The 26,483-nt window shown below is 39.2% G+C and overlaps 1 protein-coding gene across 1 annotated transcript; it reads right to left on the minus strand.

Annotated features, from left to right (window-relative positions):
- Positions 1–26,046, minus strand: bloc1s5 (biogenesis of lysosomal organelles complex 1 subunit 5). The gene is given in 5 exon segments (NM_001113668.1): positions 1–749; positions 7,809–7,867; positions 15,765–15,894; positions 23,157–23,239; positions 25,851–26,046. Coding segments are annotated over 5 exon segments (558 nt in total). The 5' UTR covers positions 25,963–26,046; the 3' UTR covers positions 1–575.
- Between the last annotated feature and the right edge of the window lie 437 nt (positions 26,047–26,483).

Here is a 26,483-nt window from a genome sequence, read left to right on the forward strand (position 1 = left end):
CATGTTTGATTTTAGGGTTTAATTCTTTGTCACTACTTGACAACAACTCTCTTTGGTACTATGGATTAGATAAAGCCCAAACTGAATAATGATAGGAAGGAAGGAATGAATGATATACAGAAACACATCTTTAACCTTGCTTACAAGAAAACATTTTAGCTTTAAAAAAAAAAAAAAAAAAAAAAATAGTACTTTATGTCTCTAGCGCTATTCTTCATGCAATTTTATTGCTAAAATACTGATATGGATACTGTTATATTGCTTTAGAATATTCAATAATTATGCTAATTGAATTAATCACAATACTTTAGTGGGCTACACCTGATAGGAATGAGAAAGAATACTAGAATCCCTGCTGCAAAATAACACTTTTCTTTCTGGATAGAAACCAAAAAGGCATATAGAAATTGTACAATTGGCTAACAGTCACTCAAAGCTTTTTCTTGTAACTTTTTGTGTCATTTGCTCAGGCACTTAAAAATGAGGTAATGAATGAGCCCTAGTTATGCATTTGTCTTGCTTTTAACAAATACCTAGCCTATATGTAAAAGAAATCTAGTGCAAAAAAAAAGTTCTTAAAAAGAAATTTGTTTAGAGAGCTCTTTTTCCATAGTGACATACTGGTCCTTCAGTCGCATCACTGCTTTCCTGTGTTCTTCATCAACTGTCCGGCGCCTCTGCTCCTGCTCCTTCATGAAAGGTTCCCAGTGGGCACGCATCATCTGATCCCCTGCCCTGGAGGCAATTTCCTAGATAAAACATAGGTAATGTTTTTGTTGTATAAGGAAGAGATTCCACACTATCACTTGAAAGGGCATTACATATTTTCTGTACAAGAGACCTACAGGGATCACTGTCTGGCCTAGTAAGTGTAAAAATGGCAGTCTTGACTACCCTGATGTAGTCTCTTTATGGCCAAATTTTCAAAAGCAATAGCGGGTTATCTGAAATGCTCCTCCACAGGCTGCAACTTTTAACTGCCCAAAGCTCACATGCAAGAAAGGATTACAGTCTGCAACATCTATAATGGGCCACTGAGAATATACAGCATTCTTTTCCTCAGACTGGTCAATGTCTTAATATTAAGCAACATATTACAAAAACATTTTATCATGGTTCTTGGTAGCTGGTTGATGGTTAATTTTTCTTCCTCCCAAAAATTAATATTGTGCTCTGGACAATGTTTACCTGTAAAATTTCCAGTACAAGATTGCATAAATAGTGTATACTGTTAAAAGCTTAAAACTAATTTGCTTGAGATTATTTCCACCCAGAAATCGAATGCTGCACCTATATAGCATAAACACAGAAATCCCATATCCCAAAGGTAGTCAATTTTAGGCAGATAATTCTGTAATAACACAGTACCTTGTACTTGATCCTAACTAAGCTACATAAATCCACATTAGTGGCAAAACAATCTTATTGGGTTTCTTTCATGTTTAAATGTCTTCTAGTAGCCTTAAGGCAGTGATCCCCAACCAGTGGCTCCTGAGCAACATGTTGCTCCCCAACCCCTTGGATGTTGCTCCCAGTGGCCTCAAAGTAGGTGTTTATTTTTGAATTTCTGGCTTGGAGGCAAGTTTTGGTTACATAAAACCCAGTGTAAAGCCAAACAGAGCCTTCCATAGGCTGCCAGTCTACATAGAGGCTACCAATTATAGCTCTTATTTGCACACCAAAAACTTTTTCATGCTTGTGTTGCTCCCCAACACTTTTTCCATTTTAATGTGGCTCATGGGTATAAAAGGTTGGGGAGCCCTGCCTTAAGGTATGGTGAACCACATTAGAGAAAAAAACCCTTATCCAGAAAACCCTTGGTTCCAAGCAATAGATCCCATACCATTACAGAAAAAATCCCAAACTTGTATTATCACTTAACAAAACTGTACAGACTAGGTTGAGGAAGCAGAACTGAATAGGTCATTTTTTGGGAATTTTGCTTTAGCATCAAAGGACTGCTGTGCTTCTGGTCACCTTCTGGTCATCACTATGACAAAGCACTGAGCAAAATGTTCCAAAATGTATTTCTCATTTAAGCCACATGTTGTTAAATGTCATTTACTTCTGCAAGCTGGATAAACTACTGGTTTGTTAATAGTACTTCTTCTATAACTAGATGATCTATGTACATTTTTTTTTACGGCTGGCAAGGATAAATCCATAATATGGTTTTAAAACACCCGAGAGTAAAGAAGACACAGTTATTTGCTTAGGCTATTTTATGCACTGACCTTTTCTAAGTATTTTCCCCTATTTTCCTGTAAACAAAGAAGCACTGTATCAATGAATCCTGTGGGCTTTAACCATTCCAGGCTGGTTCTCAGCCTACAAGACCAATGTTGATTCTTAGTGGGAGTGTATAGGTCATGGTGGTTTGCCACTCTTGAACTTATTACATACAAATATGGTTTCATCTTCTTAGTCTAAAGAATTAAAATATACTCATCATTCAAGCAATGTGGTTTTGGCAGTTTTAAAATGGCTCTAAAAGGTTACAAAAGTAAATTTATAGAGCAGCAAAAGAGGGGGAAAAGAATTCTGAAAGTAAATGTTGTGCGCTAAGCCTTTTCCAAAGTGTCAAGTATCTGTAATATACAGTATGCAAGTGAGTAAGATATATAATTTTTCGGAAAGACTTGTTCTGTCCTTTGTATATTACCAAAACATCTCTTAGCTGTGTTTTTACAATATTCACCTATATTTTATGGTACCCAATAAAGAGACGGAATACATGAACAATGAGGAAAGATTCAGTAAAGTAAGATTTAGTAGATTTAGATTGTAACATTTCTATGTTTATGTATTTTCTGGTTGAGAACCAAAGTTAGAAGTAAATGCCTATGTTACAAAAGTTTTCCAAGCAAATGTCCTATGTACCTATGCACTGTTATGTACCTTTTCAATAAACTTACCTGAGTAAAAAAAAAAAAAAAAGCAGCTTTTTAGTAAAAGGCAATTACACAATAATGTCATGTATAATTCTGAACATTTTGAAAGTGATTCTAGGCATGCTTTACTAAAAAAATTTATATTTTGGTAGCCATGCTTGGCAATCAGTATGTTTATGTTTAGTTGAGCTGCACACCACAGGATCCGTAAGTTGAAGGGCAGACTATGCAACTATTCCAACCAGCAGTGTAACCTGGGGGTTTAAAATCACAATTTACCACGCAATTGCTAATACTTAGCTAGGGCTTTTTAAGTTCTCTTGTGGCAAATTTTGTAGTGAATCATCTGTTCATTCTTTTATAAATATAAATATACAACCCATAGGTATTTACTTAGGCATTATTGTGCTCTTTTTACAGAAATAGATCTGCACATTACCAGGGCTGAAAAAATCAGCATAGTGGGCTTGGTGATCCCCATGTCTGGCTGCGTAATGTCTAGTGTGCAGGTTCCCCAGTGCTTATTACCGATGAAGGGCATCGGCATCGGACCGCCTTCCATTGTGGATGATCATTCTCACCGATCAAATCTTAAAGGGATACTGCCATGATTTTTATGGTATACTTTTTTTATTTCTAAATTACACTGTTTACATAGCAAATAATTCACTATACCATTTAAAAAAAATTTCTTAAACTCAAAAAATTTTTTTTTTTTAGTTGTAATATTGGTGTGCGCTACACTTTAGAACTGCTTTCAGGTAACCTATTTTTTCTCCTACTCCCATGTAACTGGAGGAGTCCCAAGCGGACTTGGATTTCTTACTATTGAGTGCTATTCTGACTGATACCTACTGGGAGCTGCTATTTTGCTACCTTCCCATTGTTCTGCTGATCGGCTGCTGGGAGGGGGGGGTGATATCACGTGCAGCAGTAAAGTGTGACTGAAGTTTATCAGAGCAGAGGTCACATGGCTGTGGCACCCTGGGTAATGAAGAATATGGCTAGTCCCATGTGAAAATATAAGTTATGTTTTTGAAAAATGGATTTCAATGCAGGATTCGGCTGGAGAAGCTCTATTAACTAATGCGTTTTGAAAAAAACATGTTTTCCCATGAGAGTATTCCTTTAAGAGCCTGCCAGATATTGTGGCTGCCAATCCCACTGCACTACTCAGCTTTCTCAACCAGGTATGGGGTCAGCTGATGGGGGAGCATTCATTAGATGTGCTTTAGAACGGGTGCACTTTTAAAATATCTCTGGGGGGTGGTCTTCTTTAATTAGTTCACGTAATCTAGAACAATCTCCCTTGTACTGATCGACATACTATAGATAATCTTGATCAAGTTCGAATGAAGAAATTAATGGTGGCAATTTGCTTTAAAAAATGTCAATGGTTTGAAAATTATTAAAGCAGGACCTGCCTGTCCCTTTCTGTTCTCTGCACTGCTTGTTCTGGCCATTAAAACAATGTTTTATTACTACAGAGAAAAATTAATTTGAAGAGATTAAACGTATTCATTAGAAAAGTTGAATTATTTGCTTAGAATGGCTTTTTTATTGTGCAGTTACTAAATATGAATTTAAGTAACCATAAACAGGACACACAGCTGTTTCTCACACAAAACAGGGTATATACAAAGTTCTTTCTAAGCTGAAGCCTAAAAGACACCCCTACATAAAGTCCAAGAAGCTTCACTACACATTACTTGGAAAAAGTACATTTTCTAGACCTTTGATAGCAGTGAGCTTCTAAAAAATGTTTATACACGCAAGATAAGATAAATTGAAAAAAGCAAGTCAATCTAAAAGATGGGCAGGTTCAACTAGAACCTAGCTAATCTTATAGGTAGGTCCACATTGCCCCCTGGTGACTTCAAAGTGCATATTTTCTCCAAAATGGGGGTTACGGAAAAAAAAAAAAAAACACCTCTAAAGAACCCAACCCAATTTTCATTTAACTGTTTTAGGAGGCCCATTACATATAAAAGTAATAAACTGTTCAGAATACATTGTAATTAATACTTATTCAAACATTTTCATAGGGCATCAGAAAAATGGAACCTACTTAGCAAAGAAGGGGACTTGATACAGGCATGGTTTTTCATAAGGGAATATTGACCAAAATATCAGAATTTTTAAAGTGGGAAATTTAAAAGGTAGGTTCTGCAGCAGCTTGCAAAGACTTTATTTATACAGGACTAATAGCAGAGTGATGCTATCATTTGGCTCAAGATAATGCATAATTTGGCTACAGATATGAATGGCTGGATTGTATTGATACTATTACCCAGTGTCAAACGTATGTGGCAACTTACAAGGCCCCCTTGAACTTTTCCACATTTTGTCACATTACAGCCACAAACATGAATCAATATTATTGGAATTCCACGTGAAAGACCAATACAAAGTGGTGTACACGTGAGAAGTGGAAGGAAAATCATACATGATTCCAAACATTTTTTACAAATAAATAACTGCAAAGTGGGGTATGCGTAATTATTCAGCCCCCTTTGGTCTGAGTGCAGTCAGTTGCCCATAGACATTGCCTGATGAGTGCTAATGACTAAATAGAGTGCTCCTGTGTGTCTAATGTCAGTACAAATACAGCTGCTCTGTGATGGCCTCAGAGGTTGTCTAAGAGAATATTGGGAGCAACAACACCATGAAGTCCAAAGAACACACCAGACAGGTCAGGGATAAAGTTATTGAGAAATTTAAAGCAGGCTTAGGCTACAAAAAGATTTCCAAAGCCTTGAACATCCCATGGAGCACTGTTCAAGTGATCATTCAGAAATGGAAGGAGTATGGCACAACTGTAAACCTACCAAGACAAGGCCGTCCACCTAAACTCACAGGCCGAACAAGGAGAGCGCTGATCAGAAATGCAGCCAAGAGGCCCATGGTGACTCTGGGGGAGCTGCAGAGATCTACAGCTCAGGTGGGGGAATCTGTCCATAGGACAACTATTAGTCGTGCACTGCACAAAGTTGGCCTTTATGGAAGAGTGGCAAGAAGAAAGCCATTGTTAACAGAAAACCATAAGAAGTCCCGTTTGCAGTTTGCCACAAGCCATGTGGGGGACACAGCAAACATGTGGAAGAAGGTGCTCTGGTCAGATGAGACCAAAATGGAACTTTTTGGCCAAAATGCAAAACGCTATGTGTGGCGGAAAACTAACACTGCACATCACTCTGAACACACCATCCCCACTGTCAAATATGGTGGTGGCAGCATTATGCTCTGGGGGTGCTTCTCTTCAGCAGGGACAGGGAAGCTGGTCAGAGTAGATGGGAAGATGGATGGAGCCAAATACAGGGCAATCTTGGAAGAAAACCTCTTGGAGTCTGCAAAAGACTTGCGGAGGTTCACCTTCCAGCAGGACAACAACCCTAAACATAAAGCCAGGGCAACAATGGAATGGTTTATAGAAAAATCTTCAGCACACCACTTACATACATGTTCTCAGAGGGTGCTTAACTTCCACGGCCGCTCCCAAGCCTTTTCTCCATGTAGCTTTGCAAAGGGAAAGAAGCACACCAGTTGTGTCGGCAATGCCTTTAAATCATTTATTTGCAGAAATGAGCAAAAAAGCTGTTTTGCTCATTTCTGCAAATAAATGATTTAAAGGCATTGCCGACACAACTGGTGTGCTTCTTTCCCTTTGCAAAGCTACATGGTTTAAAACAAAACATATCCATGTGTTAGAATGGCCCAGTCAAAGTCCAGATCTAAATCCAATCGAGAATCTGTGGCAAGATCTGAAAACTGCTGTTCACAAACGCTGTCCATCTAATCTGACTGAGCTGGAGCTGTTTTGCAAAGAAGAATGGGCAAGGATTTCAGTCTCTAGATGTGCGAAGCTGGTAGAGACATACCCTAAAAGCCTGGCAGCTGTAATTGCAGCAAAAGGTGCTTCTACAAAGTATTGACTCAGGGGGCTGAATAATTACGCACACCCCACTTTGCAGTTATTTATTTGTAAAAAAATGTTTGAAATCATGTATGATTTTCGTTCCACTTCTCACGTGTACACCACTTTGTATTGGTCTTTCACGTGGAATTCCAATAAAATTGATTCATGTTTGTGGCTGTAATGTGACAAAATGTGGAAAAGTTCAAGGGGGCCGAATACTTTTGCAAGCCACTGTAAATATTATTTACATTTAGGGGCTGATTCATCAAAGTACAAGTGTAAATCCCGAAATGGGTAAAATTCAGATTAGATACGATAATTTCTGATGATTGGAAAATTTCTGATGATCGAAAATGCTTACGAAAAACTCGTATTCATCACAATAATATCATATTGGCGATCCGAAAGTCACGAAATTTTCGTATCTGAACGATTGTAAACGGCGGGAAAACCTTTCTGACTTTGATCCTTCTGTGCATGGTTTTGTAAGCCTCCCATAGGACTCAATGGCACTCTGCAGCTCCAACCTGGCCAAAGGAAAGTCACGATACTGAAGCTTGAATGAATCCGAAACTTTCATACTCAGCTCGACAAATACGATTTTGTTGCACAAACTGTTGCGCTTTTTGACGCATAGTATAAAAAAAGTCGTGCAAATGAATGGAAAAGTCACAAAAAATACGCACAGTACGAAAACTTTGAAAAAATTCGATTTTTTTTGTATTCGGAAAGATCGAACTTTCATAAATGGGCCCCTTAGTCTTTCCGTTTACATGATGCAGGCACATTTATTTTGATAACTACCTGATAAAGCACTTCCAAAACCTAAGTCAAATATTGGTGTATCTTTGAAATCAGGACTGCCATATGGCTAATTTGTCATGACAGTCACTATACCTTGGATTTTCCAGCCTCTCTGTAGCTTATCACATTATCTTTACTTCTTGGAAGTTTTGTCAGTCTTCAATTGATGTTACAAAAATACTGTGAGCTATGTTTACCTTTGCAGTTTCCAGTTCTCTTTGTTGCAGTCTGTGAATGGTGTGATTGGCAGTTTCCACTAAAAAAACAGAAATGAATTGATTAAACAGTTGTTCCATCTCTGAAAGAAAACCTTGTCTTCATTAGTATGTGGCAGCAATGTAAGCAGTCAACAATTAAAAAAGTGCACATGACAATTAAATTAATAATTTTTTTTAAAGCTTCTACAAGGGACCCTTTTAAATAAAAAGGTCAAGTCTTTTAAAAAACATACAGTCCAGGGGGACCACCGGGGTCAATTATCTCCCCCTGATTACAGCCCCCCTGAACCACACCGCCCCGAAGTTACCAGGGGTGGCAAATAGCTGCTTCTGGTAACTTTAAGAGCCAAGTTTCTGTTTCTTAAAACGGAAATTTGGCTCTGCTAGTCCAGAGCGCGCCATTGCACTCTCTACACTAGTTATGCAGCCCCCCCTGGACCCCCTATGGCGCTGTAAAGGTAAGTGTGGGGGGGGGGCCGAGGAGGGCAGCATCAGAGGAGCCGCCTCAGGTGGCTCAGGAGCAAGAAACATCCCTGAGCTCCTAGGGTTCCCTCAGCGCACTGTACCAATTGCCACATTTCAGTTAAAGAGACAGAACAGGGCGCACACCTCACATGACGAACACCAGAGATTATGCTAGCAAACACAGGAAATGATGCCAGGCAGACTTTGAAAATATTAGTCACCCAATTTGAGACAAAGTACATATGCAGTTGCATCAACTTTGCCAGATCGGATGCAATTGCAGTAGTTGCACTGTGCCAAGCACATTGCCCCATTTGCTCACTGTACTTGGTAGTGCCAGGGTTCCCCCTGTGTCAATAGGTGCAGCAGCATTCTTTCATTTAACATTCAACTGACTGTGGGAAAATTATCAGAAACCACAACAGCACTTGCAGATGTACATGAGCCCCAAAACTTTTTTACTGGGGAAAACCACCAAAAGTATACTGCTTTATATTATACTACAGTTTATTTCCATGAAAAGCCCAACTCTTTTTATTTTGATCCCAAAATTCCTTTAGGGGGTTGAGAAAGTGCCCCAGCTCATAATGAGTGAGAGAGGCCATTCACCCATTAAACACATGCATGCTATACATACACATTACAACTCTTTTGTACATGAAATGGTTAAAATAGATTCACTGTACAATACAGTTAAGACACAGCCAACTCTCAGCATATACCACACATGAAAAAACTGTGAAGTCACAGATTGCTAACAGATGGAAAAAAATCAAATAATTCTTTACAAGTTTATAGATGACTAACCCTTTGAGTGCTTCCAAGTATCACACTACATATGCGTTTAATACTTGCCGACATGCCCTCTCATTCAGAAGCGCTAGTGTCTGACTGGCCCACAGGATACCAGGAAAACTCCCAGTGGGTCCAGGTGTCAGTGGGCCCTCCTGCTTCTAGACAATTATTCTATGGGAACAAAGAGACTAAATATATAAAAGAATAGATTATAGTATGTAAAGATAAAAAAAACTAGGAAAATATAATGGTTGAGTAATAAGTGGATGAAAAATAGTTTGGAAAGTGGGCACATGGTCTAAGGTTTTTCTGGAGGGCCCATGGTCTAAGGTTTTCTGGTGGGTCCCTGGCATCCCAGATATTGGATACTAAATTCCTATACCTTCCTCTAATACCTACCAAAACAATTTAAATTGTATATTTATTATATGGGCAAAACTTAATTGTCTCCTGTAAAAAAATATGTTTTGTTTTATGAATATTAGAAACCTACGTAAGTACAACAAAGATTTTTTTTTATATTATACACACACATATCATTATTTATAAGCAAATTAAAGAGGTTCTGGTATTTGAGAAGGGAACTCATAAATAGATATATAATAATTGGGGATAATGTGTTTTGTGCATAAGGGGTTAATGGAAGGTATCCACTTATGGGGTGGGAAGGGCGGAGTAAGACCTTTAAAAAGTGTGGCATCTATTGTATTATATATGGCTTGATAAAGGAGTGGGACGCTCTGAAATGTTGCCTTTTTTTACATGAGTTTTTAACAATAAAGTGTTTGGATTGCAGGACTTCTTTGGTGGATTTTTGTATGGGCTAAGTTCTTTTTGCACCCAGAGTGCCACTTTTCTTTGGTGAATATAATACATATATATTCACCAAATATATGAATACAATATATATACGTTGAATTATTCCATTTATATTGTTCACCTGGCATGAAAAGTAGGTTTCTAACAAATTTCAAGATTTGCAAGCATTCTTTCCTTTAAGAATAAATCGAAAGGTGTGTTGCTGTAAGATACCAAATCAGGTGGTATAGCAAAATAATAAGTCCATATGAGGTGATAAATGTCCTTCAGTTTTCATAGAAAAGCAGTAGTGAGCAAATACAAGCCAGGCTGGAGTAGAATCCTGGAATCCACAGGTGCACTTATCTGACTTCCAACACGAGAAGCCATCCAAAAAATAAAAAGCTTACACAGAGAGAACACAGCAAGTTTCCCAGCTCCTTCAGAAGTGCGAAAACCTTGCCAGGTGCCAGAGTTGAAACCACAACAGGAGCAGATTTTACATAGCTTACAGATATTTTGCCAGTTCATGTCAATTTTCTATTTTGTTGGCAACAATGAAGTCTGCAAAGACAGACAAAACTACAATGTTTTTCTTTCCTTTGTACATGTGCTGTATATTTTGGTTGATCCTAGGAATGCAAGGCTACACAGAAGAAATGAAAACTCATCACCATACTAGCGAGGAAAAAGATGGACATAATTCTCCAGTGTAGGCTTCAGAAAACGAAAACAAGGAATAAATAATATATGTTTTCAGAACATGGAAATAAACTGCAGCTCACAAATGCCTGTGACCACAGGCAGTTAGCACTGACATTGAATATGATTAAATGGCAACTAAATCTAGTTTTAAAGCCCTATCTATGTAAAAATCACATTTTTACAACGACTTGTGCTGTGTTCCTTGCCCACCTCTCTGGTGTATCTGTGGCCTTGTGCAATCACAGCCCACAGACATCAATGTAGCACCTGTTTTTAAGAAACAGGAACTCCAGTCACATGCATCTTTAACATTAGGGTTGTATTTACTCTTAACCCTTTCACTGCCAGCTGTTTTGAACAAAGTGGAACTTCTACTGCCAGACAGCTTTTAAACATTTTGCACTGTTTCATTTAGGGGCTTTTCCTCGGGGGGACTTTTAGTTTACCCAGGAAAACTATATATTGTTTTTTTCAGGACAACCCAAGCTTTCAAAATATGGTGGAATTTTTGTGTAATTCCAATTCTGTAACAAGATATAGGCTTCTAAATGTCTAAAAAATGAAAAAAAAAATATATATTTTCCATAGTATAAACACATTCACCAGAAACAAAAATTATTTTATGCATGAAAATACAACTGATTTAGTCCCATGTCTCCTGAACGTGCCAATACCAATTATATATAGTTTTATGGAGATTTCTCACTTGTATAGGTCAAAAACTCCCAGCAGTACACTACCAAATTTCCAAAGCACTGCTCCAGAAAGCTGCATACTTTCAAGGTCAAAAATTATACTAACAGAAGGTTTATCCCAGAAAATTATACATTTTTAGAAAGAACCCAGAATCCAGAATAGTAGAACTGTCTGTCTACTCCAAACTATCAAGTTGCAATGCTTTCCTAAAGTTATTGGTTTTTATCAAAATTTGGGAAATTTCTTAAAAATTGCTTCAAAGCTTCCTGTCTATAGTATCTCCTACAGAACATAAAGTAACCAGATAAAACAGCCTAAATATGAACACCAGGGGTCCACTGAATAGTTTGATGCCCAATATGTATAGGTTTACCTAAGTTTGTGGCATGTAGGAGCCCCAGTGTGAACATACCCCAATATGATCTATCATTTCTGTCATTCCAGCTTCTGCAAACATGTTTACATCATTATATGTAGGATAAAGCTACAAAAAATACACTCACCCCAGAAAGCCATATATTTTTGGAAAGTACACATTCCCCTGAATTCAAAATGGGTACCCATGTCTTTCTACTCCAAAGTACCAAAAGCTTTCCTAAAGTTGGCATTTTTTATAACATGTCCAAAAATCCAGTTTGCAGCATCTTATCTCCCACATATCATTAGGTACCAAGAGAAAACACCCTGAATTTGAAAGCCAGGGGTCCACTGAACAGTTTGATGCCCAATAAGTATAGGATTACCTAAGTATGTTGCATGTAGGGGCCCCAATATGAACACTGTACATAGGTTTATCAAAGCACATGGCACTTAGAGACCCCAAAAATATACCTTGTGCACACTAATTTCATGGCTTACCTTTACCTAATTCATAAACACATGGCAGTTTTATGTGGAATAGAAACTGCAGAAATGTAGGGTGACCCCCTGAAAACCATATATTTTTGGAAAGTACACGTTCAGACAAATCCAACATGGGTAAAGAGTCCTTTCTACACCAAAGTACCAATCTGCAAAGCTTTCCTAAAGTTAGTGGTTTCTATGACATTTCAGAAAATCACCTAAAATCTATAGATAACTATGCAGAGTATAGGGGCACCCAAATAAAAATAGGTATATGAATTTTCATACATGACGCTCCTGCTAGTGCAATTTTTGCACCTGGTATGTGTATTATGTGCCATAACACCCCCTAACAGTACGGAGACCCTAGAAAACCATACATTTTCCGAAAGTACGCATTCTGACAAAACAAAAATGGGTTAATACATCTTTCTACTACAAACTACCAAACTACAAAGCTATGCTAAACAGAATGGTTGTTATAATATTTAGAAAATCGTCACAAAGCTTGCATTTTGCCCATTATGTATCCCCACATTTCATAACGTACCAACATAAAACACTCTAAATATGAACGCCAGGGGTCTACTGAACAGTTTGATGCCCAATATGCATAGATTTACCAAACTACATGGGGTACAGAGGAAGCCAAATTGAAATACAGCAGACAAAATGTCCATGTACAAGACAAGTAACAAAGAACAATATAAAACGCAATAAAATTAACGAATACGCTATCCACAATGGCAAAAATAAAAACGATGCGATAAAAAAAAAAAAATTACAAAAGTATGTAAGTGTGTGTGTACACATGGCAAAATGTGTTTTGTGTGCATGTGTGTGAGTGTGCAAGTAAGTGTGAGTGCTGTAAGTGCTGTGAATGTGTGAACCCCCCCAAAAATGTATGTGTGTGTGTAAGTATAAGTATGTATTAGTGTAATATGTGTGTGTGTATGTGGCACTTACCTGGGGTCAAGGAGCTGAAGATCGCTGGAGATCACAGGAGACGCAGGGACAGCAGTTGCAGTGGTGAGTGGGCGGCACAGGAAGCGGGGGGGCGGAGGGGGGGGCGCAGGAAGGGAGAGAGAGAGCAGACACGTAGATTCTACGTGCTGGTTCTTCCTATGGGGCCCCTGGGCGATCGCCGAACACAGTGAACAATCTCAAAATAAAGAAAACGTAGCTCCTACGTGCTTGGCGCCTAACGTCTTTTTATGGCAAGGAAAGGGTTAAAGAACTCCCTAAGGATTCCTTGTTTTAGTATATTCCAAACTGTAACTTTCATGCAAGGCACAAGGGTTCTCTCCTGCTCTTTATGGAACAAAGTGTTCTGATAATTTCTAAACACTAAGGGGCTGATTCATCAAAGCAAGAGTTCGAATCTCGAAATTGGAAACATTCGGATTAAATACGATAATTTCTGATGATCGAAAATATCACGAAAATGCTTATGAAAACATTGTATTAGTCAGGATAATATTGTATTGGCGATCCGAAAGTCACAAAATGTTTGTATCTGAACAACCGTAAACGGTGGGAAAACCTTTCTGACTTTGATCCTTTTGTGCATGATTTTGGAAGCCTCCCATAGGACTCAATGGCACTCTGCAGCTCCAACCTTGCCCAAGAAAAGTCACGATATCGAAGCTTGAATGATTCCGAAACTTTCAGACTTGGCGCGACAGTACGTTTTTGCTGCACAAATTTTGTCACAAAGTAGTGCTGGGCGGTATACCGGTATAAACCGAACACCGTTTTTTTAAAAAAAATTGATATAAATTTTTAACATACCGGCATACCGGTGTGCGCGCCTCCTGGCAATTTTTCTTAGTATTTCCGGGTTGCGCGTGACGTCAGCGCGCACGTAACGCCAGCAAGCGCGCCGCAAACTCTGGGTAACAGAGACGGCGTGGTAACGTGTAACCTGCTGTTACTGGCGGTCGCCATCTTTCATTAGGGCAGTGTGCCCTTTCCTATAGATAATAGCGTCTGCTTTCTTGTTTGGCCCAGTTATTTGGGCTTATACTGTCCTATAGCTTATAGTGAAAGCAAAGCTTATTCCTTCAGCTGTGTCTGGACTACAACTCCCAGCAAAATTCCAACCAAAAAAATTAGAATTCCCATGAACCCCCACTGCGAAGTGTCAGCTCCTAGTATTTGCATTATAAACAGCCTCCAGCTTTGATTGGCCACAGGCTGGTTCTAATCCGGCCCACTTCAGAGCTGTTAGAATGGGCACCCCCAAATAGGGGCACAGGTCTTAATACTCTATACACCCCATTATACATGATAGAACCGTGCTACAGGAACCCATTGGGCCCAATAAGAACAAGGCAGTAACTGGGAACCCCAGAGTTGTTTATTGCAATACAGAGAGTAAGTACAACGGCAGTGCCGCCATGTTTCCTGGGCACCCCGGGCACGGGCCACTACAGCTTGTGGCATTGGAAGTGTTTTGAAAGATTTATATACTAAAAAAATGGAGGGGGGGTGTTTGGGGTGGCAGGGGGGGGGTGTTTGGGGTGGCAGGGGGGGGTGTTTGGGGTGGCAGGGGGGGGTGTTTGGGGTGGCGGTGTTTGGGGTGTCGGGGGGGGGTGTTTGGGGTGGTCACCTAGTCATGCATGGGGAAAAAAAAATACCGTCAAATACCGTGATATCGATATAATTTTGAAAAATACCGTGATATAAATTTTTGGTCATACCGCCCAGCACTATCACAAAGTACCAAAAAGTTGCGCAAATATACAAAGGTATAAGGTACAGGTATTTCGTACCTGTTGTACTTTAATAAATCAGCCCGTAAGATTTTTCAACCTGTTACCTAGGTCATTAATATGGTATAAACCATCTGTTGATTAAGTATTCATTCTGGGGTTATAGTTTTCCTTTAAAGCACAACAAAAACTTTACAAACAATTGGCTGGGGTTACAGACCACATGTAGACTGACAACATAAAAGTGAAAACGACTAACCAAATAAGCTGGATATTTTTCTGACCTTGGTCAGCTCTCTACATGATGTGACAAGCATTCTCTTAAAGGGCACCAAATTATCAAAGGCTATCAAATTGTTTCCCCAACCAGGTGCGAGCTAATAGGACTAATAGAGTGAGGGAGACTTGCTCATTGCTCCCTCCTGGTGCAGGCAGCCTAGCAATGGCAGGGGCTGTATTAAAAAAAAAAAAACAAAAAAAAAATATTGCTTCCCCCAACTGGAGTGCAGGCTCTCTTAACCCCCACCTCTGGTGAGGGAAACAATCAGAGGGTGATAGGTGCACTTTAACTGCCAGTGGGCTCTTTTAACTCCAAGTTCATACAGACCTATGAATTAGGCACATAATTTCTAACTTAAACATCTAAAGGGATTTTAGCAGCTCTTTTAAAGGACATGTAAAGCCTACATTTGCCTACAATGTATATCAGTTGGGCATGCCTCCCCCACCCAAAGGTTATTTCAGTGAAAATATATCCGTATAAAGTACAAACATTTTTGAGACTGGATAATATACAGCACTGTTCAAACACATCTCCTACACTATTCTAATTATTCTTCCAGTTCTTTCATAAGCCTACTATATTAACAGAGTTCATGTTCAAACTTCACATGCTGAAAGCAGGATTTTGTCAACTTACATTTTTTAAGAACTGAAGCCAGCTGGTCTTGCATTACATCTGTACACTTTGGAAGATCATGCTCATTGGTTTCAGAAATGCTGTTTCTCAGATTTTCAAGAACTCTCATCTCTCTTAGTCCACGTTTTTCCTAAAAAAAAGTAATAAAGACTTAGCTCCTGTGGTTTTTCCCTAGACATGGGAGGAAAAACATTTCAAATGTGTCAGTAAGATTGATCAGGTTCAATTAATTTTCTTGCTGGTAGCAAGATCTGAGTAAGGAAGATATGTAGGGGAATAAGCCTGATCTCTGATTTTCCATAGTGTAGATTTTTTCTATGCTGAACCCAAATGCAAAACAGGAGCTTCAGTGCTTACCAGACATGCCACCAAAGTAAAACACAATCTGTCAAGCTGTGTATGCTGCTTCCCAAATTAATATAGTAGTAAATCCTCTGCAGTGCTCTGTATATTAACTTCCAAAGTTATATTTATCACTGCTCTGCATAATAACAAACTTCTGCATTGTCCTGCATGCTACAATGCAAGGTATTGCAATGAACAATGAAGCTGCATTCCCAAACCCAAAGTAAGCAACCACTACAATATACCTAAAGAAATACGGTCTCTGTGCTGTTCTGCACAAAAATACAACCTCTGTACTAGTCTGCAAGCTAGAATTCTATTGCATCTACAAATTAAGGGCAACAGCATACAGTAAAATGTGCCTACATTTCTCTCCTCCCTTTTACGTGGATAATTAAAGAAAAGTCATTTTGGGATTTTCCGGCCAATATATAAGTCACATTAGTGCCCCCTGGAACATAATGCAGAAAGCATTACCATACCTGAGTAAAGAGCCCTAGAATCTTTCTCTGTTTGCTTAAGTTTGCAGCTGCCATTTTAGCTCTGTCTTCATAGCTTCCTGCTTGCAGCTATAGCCGTTATAGCTCAGATCACACATTCCTAAGGGTGGGGGGAGGAAGTTTAATGAATTCTTATGGGAGGGGGGAGCAGGAGAGGGGGAAGAGGAGAGAACTGCACAGACTCTGGCCCTGGGAATGAAGGATTTTTCTGAGAGAAGAAGTCAGATACCCTAAGAACATGTTTACAAAAAAGGAGAGCATAAATCCTGTGTTTCTTTTGATAGAGGGCTCAGTGCAGCGTTTCTGTGAGTGCTTATGGTTGTATTTACATAGACCTTTCTAATAAAGCTTGGTGCCACAAGTTTGGGCAAGTATGTCACGTTGTGCAAAACACCCGAAATGTCCCAGTGTGCCACTGCCCTAAATTCCTTGTATCCTAATCCTTTCAAGTTCCCATGATCATAAAACTCCTACGAAATATACCTTTTGCCTGATCACTGTTAATGCCCAAAAGATAACATCACGTACAGGTATGTGACTTGTTATCCAGAAAGCTCTGAACTACAGGTAGGCCAACAGCCATAGAACCCATTATAAACAAATATTTTTTTAAAACTCTTTTCTCTGTAATAATAAAACAATACCTTTTGCTCGATCCTAACTAAGCTGCATTAATCTATATTGGTGGCAAAACAATCCTATTGGATTTAATGTTTAAAATATTTTTCGCAAACTTAAGATATGGAAATCCAAATTATGGAAAGATCCCTTACCCAGAAGACCCCAAGTCCCGAGCATCCAAGTTACTAGGTCCCATACATGTAAAATGCTGTTTCTACTAAACCCCAAAACATAACACAGCTGTTAACCATTATGCCATAAGTGCTGTTCTGCATTGCAAAGCTACACAGTAATACACAGACAAAATTTGTTTCTCTACCCATTTTTATTGTGATTAAATGTAATTGATTGATTCAGCCTTGTCTGTTGATGCTTTATATCTCATTTGGTATTCATGTCTTTCTGAATTGACATATTGTGTACAATTTTTCACTCCCCTTCTGTTACTGTGGTTACACTACATGACGCACAAATAACTTTTTTTTTTTTTTTTTAAGGTAACGGGTTTTGTTGCCAACATTGCATCAAGCTTTTCAAACATGGAAGGGATTTGGGTTAATGGATATAATAAATTCTTCTATTGCCATGGTAAAAAGTAAAATGCATTAACATTTTCTCATCTCCCCTGAGGAATTTCAAGGAAGGGGAAAACACAAAACTACCTGTATGAACAGAAATGTGGTTTGAGGTTTACTTGATCTCATACACCTTAAACAGCTCTATTTTAATCATATTTGTGTTGAAGCTGCATACTTTGTACAGGATCATGAGTACCACAAGTGTGCCTTTGCACTACTGGTACCTGAACCTAAGGCTCAGAATTGCCTACTCCTGCAAGATGTGGCAGAATTGAGCCTTGCTTCCAGTATGCAATGTAAAAAGGAAATCAAGGACAGGTGCTTGGACAGACTGTTTTACTTATAGGCTACAGCAGGGGTCCTTAAACTTTTTAAACAGGGGGGCAGTTCTCGGCCCCTAAGACTGTTGGGGGGGCCTGCATATAGTTAGTCCTCAAATGACACCCTCGCTGCGTCCTCAACCCTGGCTACAACCTGTCTGCCTCATCGTTGTCCTCGGTCCCAGCACGTCACCGCATCCCACCGGCCGATGCTAATGACGTGTCCAGCAGACAGGTAGTAGCCACGAGGTAAAGACGCAGCGGGCGCCAGGTAAATGATCTTGTGGGGCCGAATCCAGCCCGCGGGCCGTAGTTCCTTTTAGCGTCTTTTAATTAACTTTGATTGTGCTTTAATGCTGATTTTAATACTGGAACCTGCAAGTAGCCATTTGCCATTTTGATTGCTGATTACTAATAAACCAGTTAATGCACTATTGAGCAATTTTGCCTATGAGCTGTAGGCAAAATATCCCCAAAGTACTCTGCAGCTGCGTGCAGGTAGAATAAAAAGTACACAAACCCACATATTTGGCTTTCAGGCACAGTAGTAGAAAACTACTAAGTATCAAGTATGGAAACTTCCCTGTATGCTACATTATTCGTTAACTCTTAAAGTGACACTGCCATGATTTGTATGGTGTACTTTTTATTGCTAAATTACACTCTTTACATAGCAATTAATTAACTCTACCGTTTAAAATGTTATTCTTGAACCAACAAATGTATTTTTTTTTTAGTTGTAATATTGGTGTGTAGGCAGCCATCTTAGTGCATTGTGCCTGAGCTTTCAGAAGGAGCCAGGGTTACACATTAGAACTGCTTTCAGATAACCTATTTTTTCTCCTACTCCCATGTAACTGGAGGAGTCCCAAGTCGGACCTGGATTTCTTATTGAGAGCTATTCTTATATCTACTGGGAGCTGATATCTTGCTATATTGCCATTGTTCTGTTGATCACTCCAGCTTGCAGCTCAGCAGTAAAGTGTGCAGTGTATGAGAGCACAGGTCCCATGGTTGTGGCACCCTGAGAAATAAAGAATATGGCTAGCCCCATGTGAAATTTTAATATTAAATATAATCTATAAATCTGTTTGCATTTTTGAAAAACAGAATGCAGGATTCTGCTGGAGAAGCTCTATTAACTGATGCATTTTGAAAAAAAATATGTTTTCCCATGACAGTATTCCTTTAACTTGGGACAAAACCTCCACCATCAGTCTTGAAAAATATACTATTTTGTTCTCCACATGAATACATACAGTACTCACAATATCATTCCCAAACAGAAGCAAAATACAGAAAATTTTATCGGGCTTTGCATTGCAGTTGTTGCCCAGCAACTACTACAATTCTAACACCTCAATTGTAGTGGCCAGGCAGGGAATTTAAGTAAAATTTAAGTTGAGCTGCAAAAGTGGATTTTTTGCATTGCAATGAATGTCCAAGAAACATGCCCATTAGCATTGTTGATTCACAGAAACACATACAGCAAATCATGGAACAGATGAATCTGTGCACTGGCAGAGCAAGCTGAGCACCATTAGCCTGTTCAAAAGAACACTGCAAATGAAGTACAATATAAATGAGACACAGGCAGCAGCAGCCGGTACTGGGGGATATTAGCTCACAAAAGCACCTCACACAAGCAGTAATACACACACAGTAATACATCTGTTTGGAATATGCATTTGTCATGTTAGTATTGCGTGACCCTGCCCTCTGAGGTGAACAGCTTTGAATGCCTTAGATACACTGAGTTCTTATAATAAGAATATAGTAAAACATGCACCATAATATATTATATGGCTCCATCTAGTGGTGAAATGTTAATTCAGTCAAACTGATTCCTGTCTATCTGCATATGAAACGTGTCAAAATGTGTTGGCAGCTCTTCACTCTGGAATATTTGATACTTGGTTGCTAGGGCCCCATTTAACCTGGTAACAAGGAAGTGATTTGAATGACTGGCTGGAATAGAGAGATAAGTAATAAAAAGTAACAATACAACTATAGAGCTACAGTTCTTTTATTACAGGGTCCCTATTCAGACAAAATTTTTAACTGGAAGTAAACATTTAGAATTAGAAGCCAAATAATACAAGAACTGTAAAATATGAAAAACAATTAAAATGTTTCTATAACATACTATCTTAAATGTTAACTACCCAGGAAGGTACCTGTCACACGCAAGAGCTTAACAAGCACGCTGGCAGAAGCGGCACTGACAGCTCCTCCCTACCTCCCAGCGTGGGAGGCATAGCACAGAGGGCAATAAAGAACAAAAAACAAAAAAAAACAGGAAAGGGCTCTATTAGGTGGCAGGCACAATTTTTGGGTGACAGGCGAAATGCCATATGCTGATTGCATATCATAATAAACATCACATTGACCCATGCTACTATCACCACTGTGCTTCAGGCACACTTAGAGGCAGATTTATAAAAAATGTTAGATTAGAGCTCGCCACAGAAAAATCCACGCACTTCTGTGTATGCCTATAGGATTTTTGGAAGCATATTTATAAAATGATAAACTCTAACATTCACCCATTGACAAATATGCTTCCAAAAATCCCATAGGAATGAATAGAGAGAGGGTTAATTTCTCCCTTACTGTGGGGATTGATGAAAGGTGGAGAGTTGTGTTTTGACCAATGCTGTTTTATGCCTAATGGTAGCGCCAAGCAAAAAGCCTCATTTGACATTAGCATTAACTTGTAGCCAATCATACATAAGAAAAAAACTTGAAAACTGTGGATGTCCTTAATTGTAAGGTCTCATACATTCTCCTGCTCCACTATTTGTGTTTATTGAACTCAAGTATCACTGTTGGCTATTCAAGCTGCTGCAGCCATCCTTTTGCCAATGTTAAGATATAAATAACTGACTCTAAAGGGCCTTTAATATTTAAAGGGACGAAGCAGGTTCCCAACCAACCCCAGTATATATCTTTGTTTTCCTGCAATGTTTTATCAGGTTATGCTGGCGATCTGATTCCTGAAACAGTAGACCAATGCCCACCCCTCATTTTTGCATTCAGAGTGGGGCAAAAGCTGCTTCTTTAGCACAAAATTAGAAATGTGGCTCTTAAAGGACGTACCAACCCCAAAAATAATTTTTTCGCCCAATAAAAGAAAATATAATTCCAAGAAACTTTCCCATGTGAATTTACTGAAAATGTTTAGTGTTTTAAAGTCATTTGTAAATGTAATTGCTATCTGCTATCTATTTTGGGTTGACTTGTCCTTTAAAGTTAGCAGGAGCAGCTAACTGCCAGGCCATTGCCTAATGCAATGTTTTGGGGTAATCTAGTGGCCAAACACTCCTCAGGCCTAATAAATGAGTGCAACAAACTAATAAGTAGGGGACTGTCATGCCAGAACAGTATTTCTCTGGCATGTCCAGGGTTAAACCTGGCAACATTTGGCTTTGGGTCCACAAAAGACCCTTAATTAATGAAATATGAAACAAGGGACTGTGGAAATATGACAAACTTACCTGAATTAGAAGACAATACGGAGCCAGACCATCTGGCAGGGAAGCTGGGGCAATTGGTTTCTTTGATCTGTTGATCAAAGAAGGGGAATTGTGGGCCTAAGAACTGCAGGGGGGGAACAGCTATGAGAAAACATGGATTATAAAAAGGGATCCATATCTCCTTTGCTTTAGGGTTCACATCCTCATAAATCACATATTGGTTATGAGGAGGTCACATGCTTCCTAATGATACCAAACAGGGACAGCCTATACCCACCAGTTTGGAGGGGTAGTTTCTGGGGGACTGGACCATGAGACACCCCTCATGTTTGGTATCATCCTGATCACCCACAAGCGGATTAAAGCAAGCCCATATTTTCATAATAATATTGGATACTGGCAAGTGGCAATATTATATGACAGAAACTGGCCTGAGAATTGCAGCCTTCTACAGGGGGTCATAAGTGACAAGTTCCTGGGCACTCCCTCCTCATGCGTACGGTAATGAGGAAGGGTCCCAGCAGGGGATAAAAGGGCAAAAGACCCTCTTACTACAGCTCATACCTGAGGTCCCAACTCTGTTAGGGGTGTGTGCCCAGGTTTCCAACTCTTGCCTCAGGAGGACACAAAGGAAATTCCTAACTTGGTAACGTACATAGGGTTTCTCTGTGTTTTGTCCTCTTATTTTATTTACTGTTTTGTATGTGTATGTCTCTTTTTATATGCTCTGGTTACTTTTGTAATATTAAATATAATATTTAATAAGTCTTGTCCTTTGGCTCTAACAACAAACTCACTGGCTTGTATGAATGCTTGGGCCTAAAATGTTCTAACCTCTTGTCTGTGTGTAGAGGGAAAGTTGTCTGTGTAAATGCTAATTAACTAGTTGACTGCTAGCAAGAGAGTGTGCTTGACTGTAATTTAACCCTTTGGCTGCTAGAGTGCTTGTTGAATTAGTAGAAGCTAACCCTAACTACAGTGAGAGAGAGTGTGTGATACATTTGTGTATTGGGAAATAGTACCTGTTGCCTGTTAATGATAGATGGTGGCAGCGAATAGTTATTTGGGGCGGTGGTGTGTTTGGGGGGGGGGGGTGTCTGACGTTAGTCTAACCTTTGTGTAAGGTGACTGAGTGGAACCCCTTGTTTCCCTGTCCCGGTGTCACGTGCGTCTGAGAGGGGCGTGATTGTGACAGTGACCTTACAGCCATAACAGATACGAGTCCTCTGCCCACCAGCACTGTAAGGCAATGAGTGCTTGTGGACTAATGTAGTTACTATTGAAAGGGGCATATTGGGCATAAAACCTTATCCTCTTAAAAAAAAAAAAAAAAAAAAAAGATGAGAGCAATATTAGCCCATTTACTTTATTTGTGATGCTTCAATATACACCACAAAGAAAAGAAAATTTCAAAGAAAATAACCTTGTTAGTATCTGCTACATTCCACTGAAGGAAGATAGACCCAAGAAAAAAGTGAGGAGACTGAGGCAGGTCCTTGGACCGCCAGATTTCTTAAAAGCCAGAGGTACATTATATCAAAGAAACGTTTACCTCAAACTCCTTAATAAAGTACCGTGTTTCACCCTGAATAACTGGCCGATGATCCAACAATCTTGAATGAATTTCTCCAATATCTGAAACAGTAATGAATTGAATTCTACTTCAGTAATCATGAATTAGATTAATATCCCTCACAGTACCTGTAACAGAAATACAGTATATCCATTTTCCGTTGTTAAACCTATTAGGCCTAACAGTACTTTGGTTTCCAATCTTACTCTCTGTTTCCCATGCAGGCAATGGGCATCTGCCATTTATTTTTGTTGCTTACCACTGTGTATAAATATGCTTAAAGGAAACATATAGAATAAAGGAAAAAAAACTCTAATCTTGTAGGCAATTATAAATAATACATGGTGCTGGTTTTACTTTGGGCTAAAAATGTATACTATCTGTAACAATGGCCGCTGTATTGGAGCTCCCTATAGATCTGCTATGGTCCCTGTCTGTGTTTCAAATGAGGGGCGAGTGTGTCCTAATGGTCCCTGCCAGAAGCACAGTAGGAGGGCATAGCCTATCAAAGCCATGCAGTCAAACAAGCAAAAAGAGGCTTCAGTTCCCTATCAGGTCAGCAACTGATTGGTTCCTATCCTATAGTGCAGTGTGCTGAGAGCCGCCGGACCCCCTGCACAACCTGGGAAAGGAGGCAACAGGAAGTGGAACAAATGGGCAGGACCAGCCGAGTTTTTGGAGAAATGTTTAAAAAATCAGCCTGAAATACTACTATTTAAAGCACATTCCTTCTATATTTAGAGGAATACAATTCATTGGCACAATATTATTTTTCACCCAATAAGTCCCTTTTAAAACAAAGGGAGAAAGGTGTGAGTATATTTGCTTTGCATTAAAGACTGGAATATTAAATAGAGGAAAGACGCAGGAAAAATAGACTACCCCTTTAGGACAGTGACACACGGGGAGATTAGTCGTGCCACGACAAATCTCCGTTGTCGCGGGCGACTAATCTCCCCGCGATGCCATCCCACCGGCTAGAATGTAAATCGCCGGTGGAATGGCATACGCAGCACTGTGATTTCCCCAAGTCACCTGAAGTTGTCTTCAGAGGAAACTTCGGGCAACTTGGGGAAATCGCAGCGCTGCGTATGCCATCCCACCGACGATTTACATTCTAGCCGGTGGGATGGCATAGCAGGGAGATTAGTCCCCCGCCACTAATCTCCCCGTCTGCCACTGCCACTTAAGAATGGATTAACTCCCAAAATATTCAAGAAAGTTAACTGGCTGCTGATCATGGAGTGTGTTGTGTGGGATAGGGGCCTTAGATTGTAAGCTTCTCTAAGGAAGGAACTAATGTGAAATATGTAGAATGTTTGTAGAAAGTGCTGCAGAATATGTTGGCGCTACATAAATAAAAGAAAATGATAATAATGAAGGGTAAATTGTGTTAAGATTTATGATGATATGAGTTCCATCCCAGGCAGTCTTCTACAGTGTTTCCTGTTCCAAATTGTTTAGGCATAACAAATCTCTGTCCAGTAGATTTTACAATCTATAAAACAAATGTTTGACACCATGTCCCCTTTTTCAACCCTACCTCAATAACTAAATATGCCTGACCTGGCTGTTATGTATTACATAATATGACACAATTAACAACCCAAGAATCATTCAATAAGAAATTATCAATATACAAAAAGCTAATCATTAATTGGATCATATACATATAATAAATAACAAGCATCAAATGTTTTTAAAAACACAGCTTATTTTAACTGCACCACTGTATAGAACAACACAATCTTAATTAAAAAATAAAACAATGCAAGTATGTAGGAAGCATTCATCCAATATTCACATAAAGAAATGTTAAGTGTATATTGTGACAAAGTTATATGAAGTTATCTGAATATAAGGAATTATATGAAAATGTTATGTCACGTCATTCATGCTTCCACTAAGGAAACAAGCAGATAATACGAGGCTTTTAACTGGACACAGCTAGGGTTTCTCTAGAGAGTACAGCCTCATTGGATGATAGTGCTAATTCTCCACCCATGTCTGTGTGCCAGGAAATTATTTACTTAGAACTGCTGGAATGTTCATTTGCAGTGATTGTAATAGTATCTTTGGTAGCTAGGGTATAGGACACAATATCCTCTTTTACAACCCCATGCCTGAATAATTTAATGCAACGTCTAACACACCATAATTTTATGTATGTATGTATGTATAGGTATGGGATCTGTTATATTTTTTGCTTTTAGAAGCAACCCAATCCTACAGACTTTTTCATGTTTAAATGATTTTTTAGTAGACTTTACAGAGTAGAATAGTGCACGCAGGGAGGACAAGATACAATTAGCTCATCAATATTTTTTATCAGATACAGTAATAGATACCAAGCATCAGTGATTTTAACTATGCCAGTTTAGGGTCTACCAATGTCTATAAGAAAACAGAAGAATGCAAGGACAGGTATCCAGGGAGCATTCATCCAATATTCAGATACAGAAATATAAAAAAATATAATGTATATTGTGGCATGAAGGTAACAATGCAGAAATGACTTGAGGGAATAATACACATCCCACATAAGTTTATTTAGTGGCTGCTTTCCTTGCAATAGCTGCATTTACCAGCGAATGCTTTCCTTCATGTATCAATACTATACCCTGTGTGTGCAACCCCACTCCCCCATATAGTACACTGCTTTAAGCGCCATACCCTTTATAATAAGCTGGGTTGAAGACCCCATGGAAGCCAGGTTATCCCGAGGTTTCAGGCTCTGAATAAAAGGAGAGCCGGTTGATTTGACCGGAGAGTTGCTGCTGCTCATCTTTCCAGCTGAAAGGCTGCTTGCAACTTGTGTAACTGGAGATAATCACTATGTCACATGTCATTTGTGCTTCCAATATGCCCACTGTATTCTGTACTGCAGGACAACTAAGCCAGCCGCACCACTTCCCGTTTGGCCATGAAGCCCCGCCCCCTATTGGTCAGAGTAAAGAAACAAGCAGATATTACGAGGCTTTTAATTGGACACAGCTGAGGTTTCTGTAGAATATTCAGGCTCATTTGATGTTAATGTTAAGCCTCCGCCCATGTGTATGTGCCAGGAAGTTACTTAGAACTGCTGGAATGTTCGTTTCCAGTGATTGTGATTGTATGTTTAGCAGCTAAGGTGCATGGAGAAAGGGAAAATGGTACAATACTGCACCCTTTAGGGTAAATGTAAGAAAGAAAACAATCACAGAATTGTATTGTAATTAAATAATAGGTATGGGTGTTCTGGTTAAAGATCACCCCAGAAAGCCAAGCTCTAAAAAGAAATTTTAGAAATAAAATGTATCTATTTTT

Source organism: Xenopus tropicalis, chromosome 6 (assembly GCF_000004195.4).
Source record: "Xenopus tropicalis strain Nigerian chromosome 6, UCB_Xtro_10.0, whole genome shotgun sequence".
NCBI lineage: Eukaryota > Metazoa > Chordata > Amphibia > Anura > Pipidae > Xenopus > Xenopus tropicalis.